This window comes from Cucurbita moschata, unplaced genomic scaffold, assembly GCF_002738365.1.
Source record: "Cucurbita moschata cultivar Rifu unplaced genomic scaffold, Cmos_1.0 Cmo_Scf00013, whole genome shotgun sequence".
Taxonomy (NCBI): Eukaryota; Viridiplantae; Streptophyta; class Magnoliopsida; order Cucurbitales; family Cucurbitaceae; genus Cucurbita; species Cucurbita moschata.
Window position 1 is genome coordinate 3,990,214 of NW_019268529.1, and position 13,606 is coordinate 4,003,819.

The window sequence follows — 13,606 nt, forward strand, 5'->3', positions numbered from 1 at the left end:
TTTTTTTTTTTTTTTTTTTTTGTCGTCTTTTTGAGTTCTTTGTGTGGATGGAGGATCTTTGCATTTAGGAATCACGACTCTCCATAATAGTATAATATTGTCCACTTTGAGCATAAGCTCTCGTGGCTTTGCTTTGGGCTTCCCAAAAGGCCTCGTGCCAATGAAGATAGTATTCCTCGCTTATAAATTCATGATCTTCCACTAAATTAACTAACGTGAGACTCACTTCCAATAATCCTCAGCAATTTGTATCATTTCATCCTTCTAGGCTCTTTGCATGAACTCTGTTATTTTAATTGATTTCCTTCTTTCTTTATTTAGATTGCTTTGGACATGTAGGTTTGTTATTGTTATGAGTTGTGAATGAATTGAATAAATACATCTAGTAATTATTTTGTTTTTAGTTTTATACGTGTCACGAAAATAAGAATTCTAGAGCGGGAGAAACTTTTAGAGCAATTTAAAAAGAGAAACTGTGTGGTTTTAGAAAATGATAAGAACGGATTTTCAAATGTTTTTAGAAGTGACAAAAGAGGTAACCATGTATATTAGGGCTCAAAGGAGGCTCAAAGGAAGCACATCAAATGTTTTTAGAAGTGACAAAAGAGGTAACCATGTATATTAGGGCTCAAAGGAGGCTCAAAGGAAGCACATAAGTCATCGTCATCTTATTTGGAGTGTTTTTTTTCGAGATTAAATTATTAATATTTATGGAAACTTCAGCAGATTATGACAGAGAAAAAAAATCACAAGCTACCTCGTTCTTGCTCCTGTTTTTTTCATACTGATCCATAGTTGATGTTGGCTAGAAGCAGCTTCCGTTTTTTTGCCGTGGAGCACCTCTTCAAACTAAAGAATTGTTATAATCAATGATATCAAATATCGTACATATAACATGAATTATTAATGTCTCAAATGTATATTGATCATAAAGTAATGAAATATGATATTATTTTTTTCGGTTGAATATTTAAATTATATTTAATACTTTCTCATGAAATTTATAAATAAAATAATAAAACAATATATTATTATAATGTTTACATAATAAAGTTTAAAATGTCAATATTGATGAAAATATGGAGATCTCAATTTTGTAAAAATATTGAAATCTCAATTTTATGAAAATATCGATAATACATATTTTAAATTTTGGTTGAATCATTAAATATTTTTAAAAAAATCTAAATGTAATAAATTTAAAAGTGCATTCACTAATTTGTAATTTAATTAAAAAAAAAAGAAAATGAAAAAAAAAAATCACTAAACTATGTGCAAAAATAATTACTTTTCTTAAATTAAATAAGCCAAAAAGCGGAAACTCACAGCAGAGGAGTGAGATGGTACACGTGGATTTATCATAATCCAATTCCAAGATCCACGTGGCAATTTTTCAATCCTTTATCCTTTTTCGTCATCCTTTCCTCTTCCATCGATAAACACTGCACAGAAACCAAGAAGATTCAACAATGGTGCTGCGGCTGCCCACACACCTTGCGACACCTGGCAACCACTGCCGCCGCCACTGCAATGCCTTCTCTTCCCGCCGCGCGATTGCGGCTTCCGACGCTCTTGTCTCTTGGCTTCCTTCACTCGCCTCTCCTTGCGCTTCATCTTCCTCCAGTAAGTGTTCTGTTTCTTCATCTCCTTCTTACTGCATGACCGGAGAGGATTTGTTATTCAGATTGCTTTTTCTGCGTGTTTTGCGATGGTATTGTGTCAGGGAGATCTTGTTTTCTACCGGTTGTCAAATGTACGGCTCAGCAAACTGGACCTGTGAATCTGGCGCCGGGGACGCCGGTGAGGCCGACTAGCATACTGGTGGTTGGTGCCACTGGAACCCTTGGTAGACAGATCGTGAGGCGCGCGTTGGATGAAGGCTACGAAGTTCGGTGTCTTGTGAGGCCTCGACCGGCTCCTGCTGATTTTCTTCGCGACTGGGGCGCCATAGTCGTCAATGTGCGTTGCATTCTCGATATATGTTTATATTTCTCAATTCTATTAAACGCCTTGCATCGATGATATTTATCGCGAAATAGATGCTTAATCGTGTTGATGATTTTGTGTTTAGAACTGAGGCTAGAACATTTTCGTATGTATGGCAGGCAGATTTAAGTAAACCAGAAACGATTCCTGCAACGCTGGTCGGCATTCATACTATCATAGACTGTGCTACAGGACGGCCGGAAGAGCCCATTAAAACGGTGATTTTCATATTGAGCTTTTGGATCTTTTTATATTACTTCTTGTTCCAACTTGCCATTTTCTGAATGTGCGATTGTTCATTGAACTTCATGAACGTTGTTGCCTTCCCTACATTTGATGTCTAAATTGTGTCACAACGCATTAGTATAGACGAGGCTTTGCAAGCCATCGAAACAAAATTGGGCGATCAATTGTTTTGCTGAATTGATCTCCATGTTTTTTCCTCCTTTTTCTCGTAGCTCTCTGTTTCATTACAATTATTATTGCAGTACTTGTTATACTAAATAGCTTGCCATCAGTGTCTTGATTTGAGATGATTTGGAGCAGCCTCCTTCATGGACCATTTCTAACAATTCCCCCATCTTGGCTTCCATGAAATCATAATATAGCTTATTATCATTTAACAGTCACATTGAGAATCTGATGTTAATTTAGGCAATGATGAAATTTGAAATTTATGATTATTGCATGCATAATTTCATACGTCAAATGATTAACCAAACACTAACTTTGGCATTTTGAGATTTGATGTTTAGAACAAGAGTCCCTTCTAGAGCTTTTAGTGTTTCATTTCTTACCGGAGTTGTCTTCTATTTAGGTAGATTGGGAAGGAAAAGTTGCTCTGATACAATGTGCAAAGGCTATGGGAATCCAGAAATATATTTTCTTCTCCATCCACAATTGTGACAAGCATCCTGAAGTTCCACTTATGGAGATCAAGTATTGCACTGAGAAGTTTCTCAAGGACGCAGGCCTAAATCACATCATCATTCGACTCTGTGGTTTCATGCAAGTAATAGTTACCTTAATTGTTTTCTCCTTTATAATTTATTGTTGTTGATTAGCTTTGAATTCTTTTGTCAGATTTATCCCACCCTCTGGGTGCAACCTTTTCCATATCAGAATCATTCCTATAGTCTGTTCATGAAAACTTACAAAATAAATGAAAAGAAGTCAACTAATAAATTGAAATGAATTATTTTGGAAGTATAATACTTTTTAAGCTATCTATTATTCAACACGGTTCACTTTTTCATATGCATGAACAGATGGATAGTTTATAGCCTCGGTCTTTATCCCTTAGTTGACGTTCTAATTTGAGTTTTGGGTTTTCTCAGTTTTTATTTTCATATATCTTTCATTTTATCCTCTAGTGTGAATACTAAAAATAAATTCTTGTTTGTTCAGGGTCTCATTGGGCAGTATGCTGTACCTATATTAGAGGAGAAATCTGTTTGGGGAACAGATGCTCCAACAAGAATTGCCTACATGGACACCCAGGTTTGTTTAAGCATATTGCGTTTGATTGTTTCCAATGTAGTCCTAATAAATTAAGATTTCTAATATCTGATGTGTATTTTTCGTAATTAGGATATAGCCAGGTTGACATTTATTGCATTGCGTAATGAGAATATAAATGGGAAACTTCTTACCTTTGCTGGCCCTCGTGCATGGACAACTCAAGAGGTAATCAATCATATCTTGGTTTGTTTAAGATAGACTATTGCTTTAAGCTCCTAATCAAACCTACCCAAAATAGGAATTTTAGTTTTATTTATCAGCCTGCTCAAAATTGAAATGTGCTTTCTGTACCTGTATGACCCCTTTTTACGACCCTTTTCTTGGCCTTCAACGGTGAAATCAAGCAAAAGCTTAAATTTTTTTTTCTTCTAGTAGAATGGATGAGTATGCATTTTTAGCTTTCTTTTTCTTCAATTAGAACTTGTTGCAATCAACACAATTTCTTTCCAACATCTGATGTAGTCTGTGAAATCAACACCAACATTTTGGTTGAACATTTGTTGCTCTATTAACACTACATTCATAAGCGAGACTTTGTGTAACATTGTCCACATGGAAAAAAGAATTCTCTTTTTTTTCTTAAGTTACATTTTGTTTCCAGGTGATAACATTATGTGAGAGGCTTGCTGGACAAGATGCAAATGTTACCACAGTCCCAGTTTCAGTGTTGAGATTCACTCGTCAACTGACAAGATTTTTTGAGTGGACAAATGATGTTGCTGATAGGCTAGCATTTTCTGAGGTAATTAGCCTTTATATTTTTTCTAAAGTGCATCTATTGAAGGCTGGTTTTTTCTCCCCCTCTCCTCTGAAACACATGACAATCTTATCGTTGATATTTGATAAGCTACAACAGGAATTGGAAGGACATCGTTTTCATCCATTCTTGTTAAAAAAATTTAGCTTTTTCCTGCACGCAGTTTCTTTCGGATATGAACAAAATTCCATGTGTGTTGAGACGTCATTTGCTTGTTATCGTTGACATCCACAAGGCAGTTTTGTCGTTGATAATTGGTGTATTGTTTCTAATGAGTTATGTACCTAGTCCGTTTGGTAAAAAGATCATGGAACTGGGGCGCCTTCCAAAAGCCCCCTTAGCTTGTAGGAGGATTTCTTGTTTATCTCCTATGTTCAGATATGATATTAATGAAATAGTTCTTTTATTGAAAAAAGAAAAGAACAGAAAATAATAATCTGCTGGTGCCTAAATAATTTAACTGATTGGAACGATCATAACATTATTAATCTAACTTCTAAAGCTTACGATGTTGCTTGGAATACATAGGTCCTAGGGTAGTATTAATAAGAAGGGAAAGGGAAGAAATGTTTTATTATTGAAGAAGAACAAATGATGAGTGAGTGCCCGTGTGTCAAGAAGTGGTGGTCAGACACTTCTATTTTCATAACAAAACTGCCTACTTTGATTAACTACAAGTTGTTCTTTTTATTAATCTCTTGTTGGTGATATGTTCATTTAAAGAAGCTAACATCTTTTTCCTGGACATTTGTAGGTTCTTACAAGCGACACTGTTTTTTCTGTTCCAATGACAGAGACATACGATCTCCTCGGTGTAGATGCAAAAGACATAATAACTTTAGAGAAATATCTGCAAGATTACTTCACAAACATTTTGAAGAAACTGAAGGATCTCAAAGCACAATCAAAGCAATCTGACTTTTTTATATGAAGTCAGACCGATTTGTAATGTAAATGAAGATTTGTATGTGTTTTAAATCTTGATACATCGTAACTTCTTGTGCAAGGTATGCCAGTCATTTGTTCCTTATATCTCTCCCTAACCCGTTGGCGGTTAGGAACCACGACTCTCCACAATGGTATGTATTGTCCACTTTGAGCATAAACTCTCATAGTTTTGCTTTTGGTTACCCAAAAGGCCTCGTACCAATAGAGATATATTCCTTACTTATAAACTCATGATCATTCCCTAAATTAGTCAATGTGGAACTCCCTCCCAACGATCCTCAACATTGACCACCTATGTTCTGTCTATATTATCTTGTTCTATTGCAGCATTGTAAATTTTATGGTCGCTTGCTGATACATCATACTTGAGTATATCCGAGTGAAAGTTGTATGCTGAAATTTAAATTATGTACCGGATACCATGTGTGAGAAAAATAATTTGTACTACTTGAACATCTGTTTACAAGTTTTTTGATAACTCTTAACTTTGCAGTTGATCTGACGGTTAGAAGGCTAAATTAACCTGAAAATTGTATAGAGATCATGGAAACGATATCGATTAGGACAGATTTAGGTTGTAAGGATGTGACCAGGTTCCTTCAATAATAGGCAAATAGGCTTGTTTCTTTTCAAAATTAAAAGGAAGAACAGGAATCAGAAGGAAAGAGCACTTTGTCAAAGGACAGTATCTCATAACTGCTGATCTGTTTGGGGTGGAACAGATTGTTTGATTCCTCCAATGTATTTCAAAGGGATTTTCTAGTCAAGGGGATGACAGAAACAGGTACTTTACGCAATCCATTAGGCTTATAGCCATCAAGTTTAATTATTTTTCAATGGTAATACTAAGCTAATTCAGGTTGCCTGGAATGTCCACTGACATAGTTCCTTGAACTGTGGTTTCCAGTTGTTTGCAGAGCTGGGATATCCGTGGTCCATTTGTCTGGCGACAACGCTCCTTTAGTTTATTCCATACATCCTTTGCACATCCATTGTAAACAAGACTGACTGCAATATGCTTGGCGATGGAATTGATGATCCAAGATGTGACAATATCATTGTTACATCGTCATACTGCAAGAAAAGACTATCTTGGTTTTCATCTGGCTTAGAGCGATCAACCTTTCCTTGCTCCAAGAGATGTAATTAGTTGCACCTTCAAGCAATTTCGTAACGAGAGAAGTCCATCCATGAGGCTGTAAAAAGAGAGAAAGGGGCGGCTATCTAGTGGAATTGGCCGTCGGGCTTGCTTCTATTGGACCTGGGGTTGGTCAAGGTTCAAGCAGATCTTCTTCATTCTATCAACGCCCTCAAAGGCCTTCTTCAATGCCTCCAAACTTCATAAGAAGACTTTGCAGGTAGTCAGAATGGTTGAATGATGCAGTAGGTAAGGGTTGAATTGGGCTTCAATTGCTGATGAATCAAGGGAGGAAGAATTTTCTGCCACTGCGAAAACAGAGAGATGAAGAAAATACAGAGGTCTTTCTTTGGCTAAGAGAAAGAATAGTAGTTTTCAGGGAGAGGAAATAACGTTTGCAGGAGCATATTGTTTTATGGACAGTATCGGTGAACCTTTGTCCACATCTTTCTGTAACTATGACTTTTCTACTCGCTGTCTGCTAATGGGAAGACTTTTTTTCCCTTCTTTTTTGCAAGTTCTTTAGGCTGCGTTATTTCATATGATTTCAATGAAGTAGTTCTTTTTAATTAAAAAAAATATCAAAATGATTATAGATCAAGTAATATTCTCGTTGTTTATCAAATTTGTTGTGGGCCTATTTTCATACAGGCTCACGGGTCCAGCGCCTAAGAAAGATAGGGGAGGCTCATCAGAGCCCAATTTTCCCAAAGAACAAAACACGCACTCCAAGATCCAGAGGGTGAGCCGAGGAGTGTGTCAACTACTGAGAGCGGAGAGACTATGACACAAGAGTCAAAAAGGGAGGTCACTCCCACTCAAGGTACGCAACCACATCACTTTGTTTAAGCATCAAAGAGTGTTAAGTCAAATTTCACACTATTGCAAGATCTTTAATTGTGCAAGACTCCTTGAAAGTTGACCTGTTCCCTAGAAAGCAGAGTTAGTAGCATCAATTCTTGTCTATCGTATTTACTCATCAGCAAAAGTATAAATATAATCACATAAATATCCTGTTTAGCTTTGTGACTGTTATCTCTCCTTATCTTTCTTTTTATAAATACCCTTTTTTCTGTAGTATTTGTAGAAGACTGTGTTTCTCAATTCCTAAAAGAAACCAATAATATGAAATAAAAAGTGGTAATCCCTCACCAAGAAGGCCAATGATTCTTTAGGAAGTTGGTAGGTAAGGATAATTATTAGAGGAGATTCTGTTCAAACTTGAAAAATTCTTGATTCTATCCATCATACTTGAGCAGAAATGCTTGTTTTATTTGCGCTAGAATAAGAAACGGGAAATCAGAAGTTGAAATAAAAACATTTGAACTCTATAGGTATGGGAAAAGAAAAAAGAGAGAGAGAGAGAGGAACCAGAGATAATGACACTTACGAAAATGGGGCTTTGGCAAGGGAGAAGTCGAACTTGATTAACAGTGTTTGAATGATTGAAAAACAAAAGAAAATTAATGGTGGGTCAAGTGAATAGAATCAAAATTTGTTTCATTGTCTCATTTTCCTAAACTTTTTATACAGATGGCTCACTCAATCAGCTGAGGACCAATCCACCAAGTGCATCCCTTCAGGTATTTGATTCTTGTTGTACCAACTTCATTCTCTCCCTTAAATTCTTTCTATCAGTTGAAGTGAAAATAAAGCGAAGGCCAAGATCACAGCTGTGGAGTTGGGTCCTTATTCTTTCATCTGTCTCATCCTTTATTATCATGTGGCTTTTGAAATTAGGAAATGATGATTGAAGAAATGGTGTTTACCTACTTTCAAATGGCTTGTCCCTTTGTTTGTTTTATTGTTTTTTAAAATTTTATTTTGGGCGAAATTATAAAAAATATCTTCTAACCGTCCATAAACGTTTTAAAACTACCTTTAGAGTAGAAATCCGTTAGAATATAGGAGGGAAGGTTGACTTAGTGATGACTTGGATGTGACAGTGACTAAGATACTTATCTGGATTAAGTCAAAAAGAACGATATTTCGTCACATTGACTTTTTGTCCGACAAATTATAATAGATTTTCTACTTCAAATGCAGTTTTGAAACATTTACAAAGGTAAAAAGATAATATTACAACTTTTGAAATGATATCGTTTAAGAGTATTCTTTTTATAATTTAACATTTTTTTTCTTTTATATTCATGAGTTTGAATCAGCATGTGCGTACTTTAACTATTTTCACGAGACAACTACCTAACCTTACTGTATTTAATTCTCAAAATAACTCGTAAGATATTAACTTTTTCTGTAGGTGACCACTCCGAGTTCCACCTATCTAGAAGTAAGCCTTTATTATTGTAGGTGGTGGCTTATAGGTTGTTTCTTTACTATTGAATGTGCCATCTCTTTCAATACAGATTTGCTTGGTGCGCATCTCTTTCATTTCATCACTGAAATGATAAGCGTGGTGGTGGGGTAAATGGCATCATCCTTGTCCACTTTATGAACTCTGCATATTATGATTGGATGCCTTTGCTCATATTTGATAAGGCTTTTGCATATTGAGATTGGGAAAATTGCATTGCAATGACTACAGACAAAGTCCTTTTTCTTGGCCTTAGGTAATGACATTTCTTTTCTTTTTCTTTCTTGTTAGTAGTTAGTTCTTGGTATATTCTGTTGACATGTGAACCACTTGTTGTTGGTTTAGGCTATAAATTCTAAAAGCTTACATTTCCTACTTGTGATCCACTAATTTTTTGGCTCATACTTAGTTCTTAGCACTTTTTCCTTAGAAAGAGAGAGATGAACAAATTTTCACTTTTTTTTTTATGTAAAAAGAAGTTTGGATCTTTTTCAGTTTTGCTTTTGTTTTTTCACCTTCCAATATTTCATCTTTAGCTCTCTTTCTTCTTTACTTCAGAACCATTTGGAATGGTTATGGGCTTTTGTTATAAAATGATGATTTGGAATGGCTGCCAAGTGTTTATGGAAGAATACAAAATCCCATAGAATAGTATAACGATAGGTAACGAGTCAAAGTGAACAATATCTGCTAGTGATAGAATTGAGCTGTTAAAATGGTATCAGAGCCCCCAAAAGGGATGGTGTACCAGCAAGGATGTTAGCTCTCAAGAGGGGTAGATTGAACCATGTCTGATAGACTTGGGCTTTAAAATGATATCAAAGCCCCCACGAGGGATTGAACAATATTTGCAAGTGATAAACTTGGGACGGTTAAAATGGTATCAGAGCCCCACAAGGGATGGTGTACCAATGAGGATGTTGGCCCTCAAGAGGGGTAAATTGAACAATATCTGTTAGTGATAGACTTGGGCTTTAAAATGATTTCAGAGCCCCCACGAGGGATGGTGAACCAATGAGGATGTTGGCCTCCAAGAAGGGTGAATTGTGAGATCTTCAAGAGGGATGGTGTACCACCGAGGATGTTGGCCCCCAGGAAGGGTGAATTGTGAGATCTCACATCGGTTGGAGATGGAAATGTAACATCCATAATAGACGCACTCTAAAATGATGAGACTGGCGTCCATACATAACGGGTCAAAGCGGACAATATCTGCTAGCGGTGTTTGAGTGGTTACAAATTAATTATTATATATATATATATATATATATATAATTATTGTTGAATGAGTTGGAAAATATGTTGTTGAAAGTTAAAACAAAGGGGGGTTGGAAAGCAAGGCATTGTCCATATCTTTATTTATTTTCTGTCTTTGTTGTTGAGACCCATTCTTTGTTCACTTTATAGCTTCACAAATACATATACCCATTTTTCTTTTCATAGGCCATTTCCATTTTCTTTCCCTATTACACTTTATTAAAGATTTGAATCCAACCATGCTCCTCCCAATATCACTTTTAAGGGAGTATTTTGTACATGTCAAATATTCTTTCCAATACCACTTTATACTTAGAAAAATAAAATTAAAAATCCACTTTTTCTCGAGATTTGAATGACTTTCTATTTCGTCTATCAGACACTTTAGGTGACTGAGAGATTTGAATTTAATTTCTATTTGGTCTTAGATGTTCTAAAAGTGACACATTCGAGATTTGAATTTAGTTTCTATTTGGTCTTAGATGTTCTAAAAGTGACACATTCGATCCTTCAGATCTAAATTTTTAGTTCATAAGTTTGAAATTATTTGAATTTAGTTTCTATTTGGTCTTAGATGTTCTAAAAGTGACACATTTGATCCTCGAGATCTAAATTTGATTTCTATTTAGTTCGTAAGTTTGAAATTATTTGAATTTAGTTTCTATTTGGTCTTAGATGTTCTAAAAGTGACACATTCGATCCTTCAGATCTAAATTAATTTCTAATTAGTTCATAAGTTTGAAATTAGTTTCTAATGGATCCCGGGTTAGAAAATATAATAAAAAAGTTAACTCATTGAAAAAAATTATATGTTTGTTAAAAAGAACATTAGACTTTAAAAATATCTAATAATGGTTTTGGGCCTTTTACTAGTTAGTCCCGGTAAAGCCCCCAGACGGCGTATTCCGCGAAAGCTTCTTCTCCAGATTCCACAATCAAGGGTTCGGATCATTAGGCTTTGCCCAACCCCCCTCAGGGATCGCGGAGTCAGGTAGATCAACAACTTGTACTCCGGTTAAGTCTCATTAATCTTTCATTTGAGTAGTTAAGGAGCCCTTCCACACGGAACTCCCGGATCACTATGGCCGAGTGCTTTACGGGAAGGCAGGTCCCGCCCGCGGTGATAGAACGAAGGTATGGCCTATCAGTTCACATACGCTACTTCGGATTTCTGGGATAGTTATTTAAGGTCAATCTATTGATGTGTGATCATCGGTGACCGGACCCTCCTTTACGGTTAGGCTGGTGACTAAAATGTTCTATTTGTTTTCTATAGTAAGGAATCAATCATAGGAAGTGTCATAAGCATGGAAAGCTGCTAGAAAGTGAAAAGGGAATAGCAGAAAAGAGGAAGGGTTTCGGTTCAGGCTCAGTAGCGGGAAGACCAACTCTCATTCAAGGAAGCGGACCGTTGACGACAGCAGGCAGCGCCTCGGAAAGCACGTACGAGCGTCTTGCATCTTGAGCTTTTTGACCTTTTACTGTGAATAGTTACAGGAGAGTAAGTATAAGTACAATGAATTAGATTAGCTGCTGCGGCTTTACCGAGTGAAAGAAGGAAAAGGGTGTCGGTTCAGTCTTTCCTTTCAAGTTTACTGTTTAATCAGGTTCAGTAGTTCAGGAAAGAAGAGATTCGAGACCGTAAAATAGCTTGACCCCCTTTACAGTCTTTGAATAAATAGGCAGTTCCTAGGAAAGATTATGGTTCTCGGGTATCCAATCAATTAATCCCCATGAAAAGTAACCAATAATTTTCGTTTATCTTCAGGGATGGGTAATTCTATCGATCAAAGCACCTTCTACCTTCCCTTGTTTTAGATTCTAGTCGAGGTCAATTGGTAATGAAATTGTAAGAACCCTCTTAATGGAATTCTGAGACCGGCGAATGAGCGAAACCCTGAGACTGTAAAGGAAAGGAGTGAAATCAGGTTCATCAGTTTACTGTTCAAGAATCAATCCATAGGTTCAAGAGGAAGCTTAGCTATTGTCAGAAAGATTAGTTAATGGGGTTCTTAAACTTTCAATTTCGTATGTAATAGATCCATCAATTTTAAAGAGGATTTCAATATCTAATAATTTTTTTTTGTTTTTTTTTAAATAATTGATGACCTAAAAAAAACAATGATTTTTTTTTTTTATTGGATTCCATTTGATTAGATAATTTCTTTTTACTATTTCACTTTGGGTTTTTTTTTTTTTTTTTACCATCTCCATTAATTGTTACCTTTGGATACAATCATTAATTAAGGGAGGTGAAATAATAGGAGCATTATTTGTTGGGAAAGGAATCTAAATTATTTAATTCCATCATTTTTGACATTTTGCAAACAATAAGATTCTCCACTATGTTCTTCCTTATGGACCAAAATCATAATACAATCTTTACACATTTTGACATTTTTTTAAAAAAAATTGTAATATTATCATTATTAACTCCTCGTTATTCGTTATCGTTCTATCTCAGATAATTTTATAGTTATATAAATTTTATTTTTTTAAAAAAATCTCTATGTATATATACCGTTAAGAGACTAGATCTCTTATCTCTTATTCTAAAAAGAAAAAGAAAAAGTCAAATGCTAACGGGTAGCTACCATTCCTACACCATTTAGAAAAAAACACCAATTTTTTAATTCTTTTGAAATCTCGTTCGTGGGGCTACGATCGTAAAAACTTGGGAAAAAATATACCTTTATCATCCAATTGGTTGAAAATTATGTTGACTTTTTGGGATACTTTGATGGAAGAATTGACTATTGTTTTTTTAGGTTTCAAATGTATAATGAAAGCTTTGTTATAAACTTGAGGTCGGGTTTTGGTGTTCGTGTCATACTGTGACTTTTTTTCCCAAATTCAACGACACATTAATTGAATATTCAAATCTTCGACATGTTGATCGATAATATATGTCAAAACAAGCCTATATAGATTTTGCTATGTATCGCTATAAATAATAATACTTTTAGGGGCTTACATATAAAACGTCGAAAATAAACTAGTACTTGATGAACGTTTGAATAACAGAAAATATTCATCAACATATATTATTTGTCGTATTAAAAATAATATATATTTGAAAAATAAATTTTCATAAAAACTTTTCGAAAAATGTTGTTATATTTAATATATTGCTAAATTACCAAGATTTTAAATTTGTTATAAACATTGCTTTAAAATTAATAAAAACCCATTAAGAGGAATTTTTTATAAAAAATAAAAAATAAAAACATCACTTATTTATTTATTATTATTTAATAAAACATACTCGGTTTCATTTAGTGCAACTTTTTAATTTTATAATTTATTTTTGTTGGATTTATTGCTTTTTATTATTGTGAATGTGATCCACTCATAATATTTCTACTTTTTCTTTTTTATTTAAAATTTATTTATTTTCCACTGACAATATGTTCCTTCTACGTAACTAACTCTTTAATTTTTGTGATCCACAGAGATTTTTCCTCGTCAATAAATAAATAAATTTATTTATTTTTAAAAACTTTGTAAATAAAAAGTGTTTAAAATCAATTTTATAAAGTTTTTTAAAAGATATTTGATTGAGAGATTATTAAAATTAAAAAAATTTATAATGGATAGAACACATTTGATTTGGGGTTTTTATGATTGAACCACTGAAAATGAAGATGTTCTTTGTTGGTATACGTTAACACTGTCAATTTTTGTA

General features: G+C 34.6%; 2 protein-coding genes across 5 annotated transcripts in view; both read left to right on the forward strand.

Moving 5' to 3' along the window:
• LOC111451493 (protein ROOT HAIR SPECIFIC 17-like) overlaps positions 1-898 on the forward strand; it is a 5,389-nt gene extending 4,491 nt beyond the window's left edge. The window contains exon 11 of one of the 3 annotated variants that reach the window (XM_023091941.1): positions 724-898. The gene's annotated coding sequence lies outside the window, so the exon portion shown is untranslated. Of the gene's footprint in view, positions 1-404; positions 479-723 lie in introns of those variants that run through there. The other 2 variants (XM_023091940.1, XM_023091942.1) reach the window with 2 other exon arrangements.
• Positions 899-1,429: 531 nt separating this feature from the next.
• Positions 1,430-6,659, forward strand: LOC111451494 (uncharacterized protein ycf39-like). 2 transcript variants are annotated; one of them, XM_023091943.1, is made up of 9 exons: positions 1,430-1,623; positions 1,724-1,959; positions 2,106-2,204; positions 2,804-2,998; positions 3,394-3,486; positions 3,577-3,672; positions 4,109-4,249; positions 5,019-5,996; positions 6,098-6,659. In XM_023091943.1, exons 1-8 carry the CDS (start codon positions 1,470-1,472, stop codon positions 5,193-5,195), a joined length of 1,191 nt encoding a protein of 396 aa, XP_022947711.1. In that variant the 5' UTR covers positions 1,430-1,469; the 3' UTR covers positions 5,196-5,996; positions 6,098-6,659. The 2 variants fall into 2 exon arrangements, with proteins under 2 accessions (XP_022947711.1, XP_022947712.1); XM_023091944.1 differs by having other exon boundaries at positions 6,120-6,659.
• The last annotated feature ends 6,947 nt before the right edge of the window (positions 6,660-13,606 follow it).

Coding starts and splice junctions, on each gene's coding strand:
- LOC111451494 (XM_023091943.1), top strand. CDS start 1,470: ATGGTGCTGCGGCTGCCCACACACCTTGCGACACCTGGCAACCACTGC. Junction 2,999..3,393: donor GACTCTGTGGTTTCATGCAA/GTAATAGTTACC, acceptor TTGTTTGTTCAG/GGTCTCATTGGGCAGTATGC. Junction 3,673..4,108: donor GTGCATGGACAACTCAAGAG/GTAATCAATCAT, acceptor TTTTGTTTCCAG/GTGATAACATTATGTGAGAG.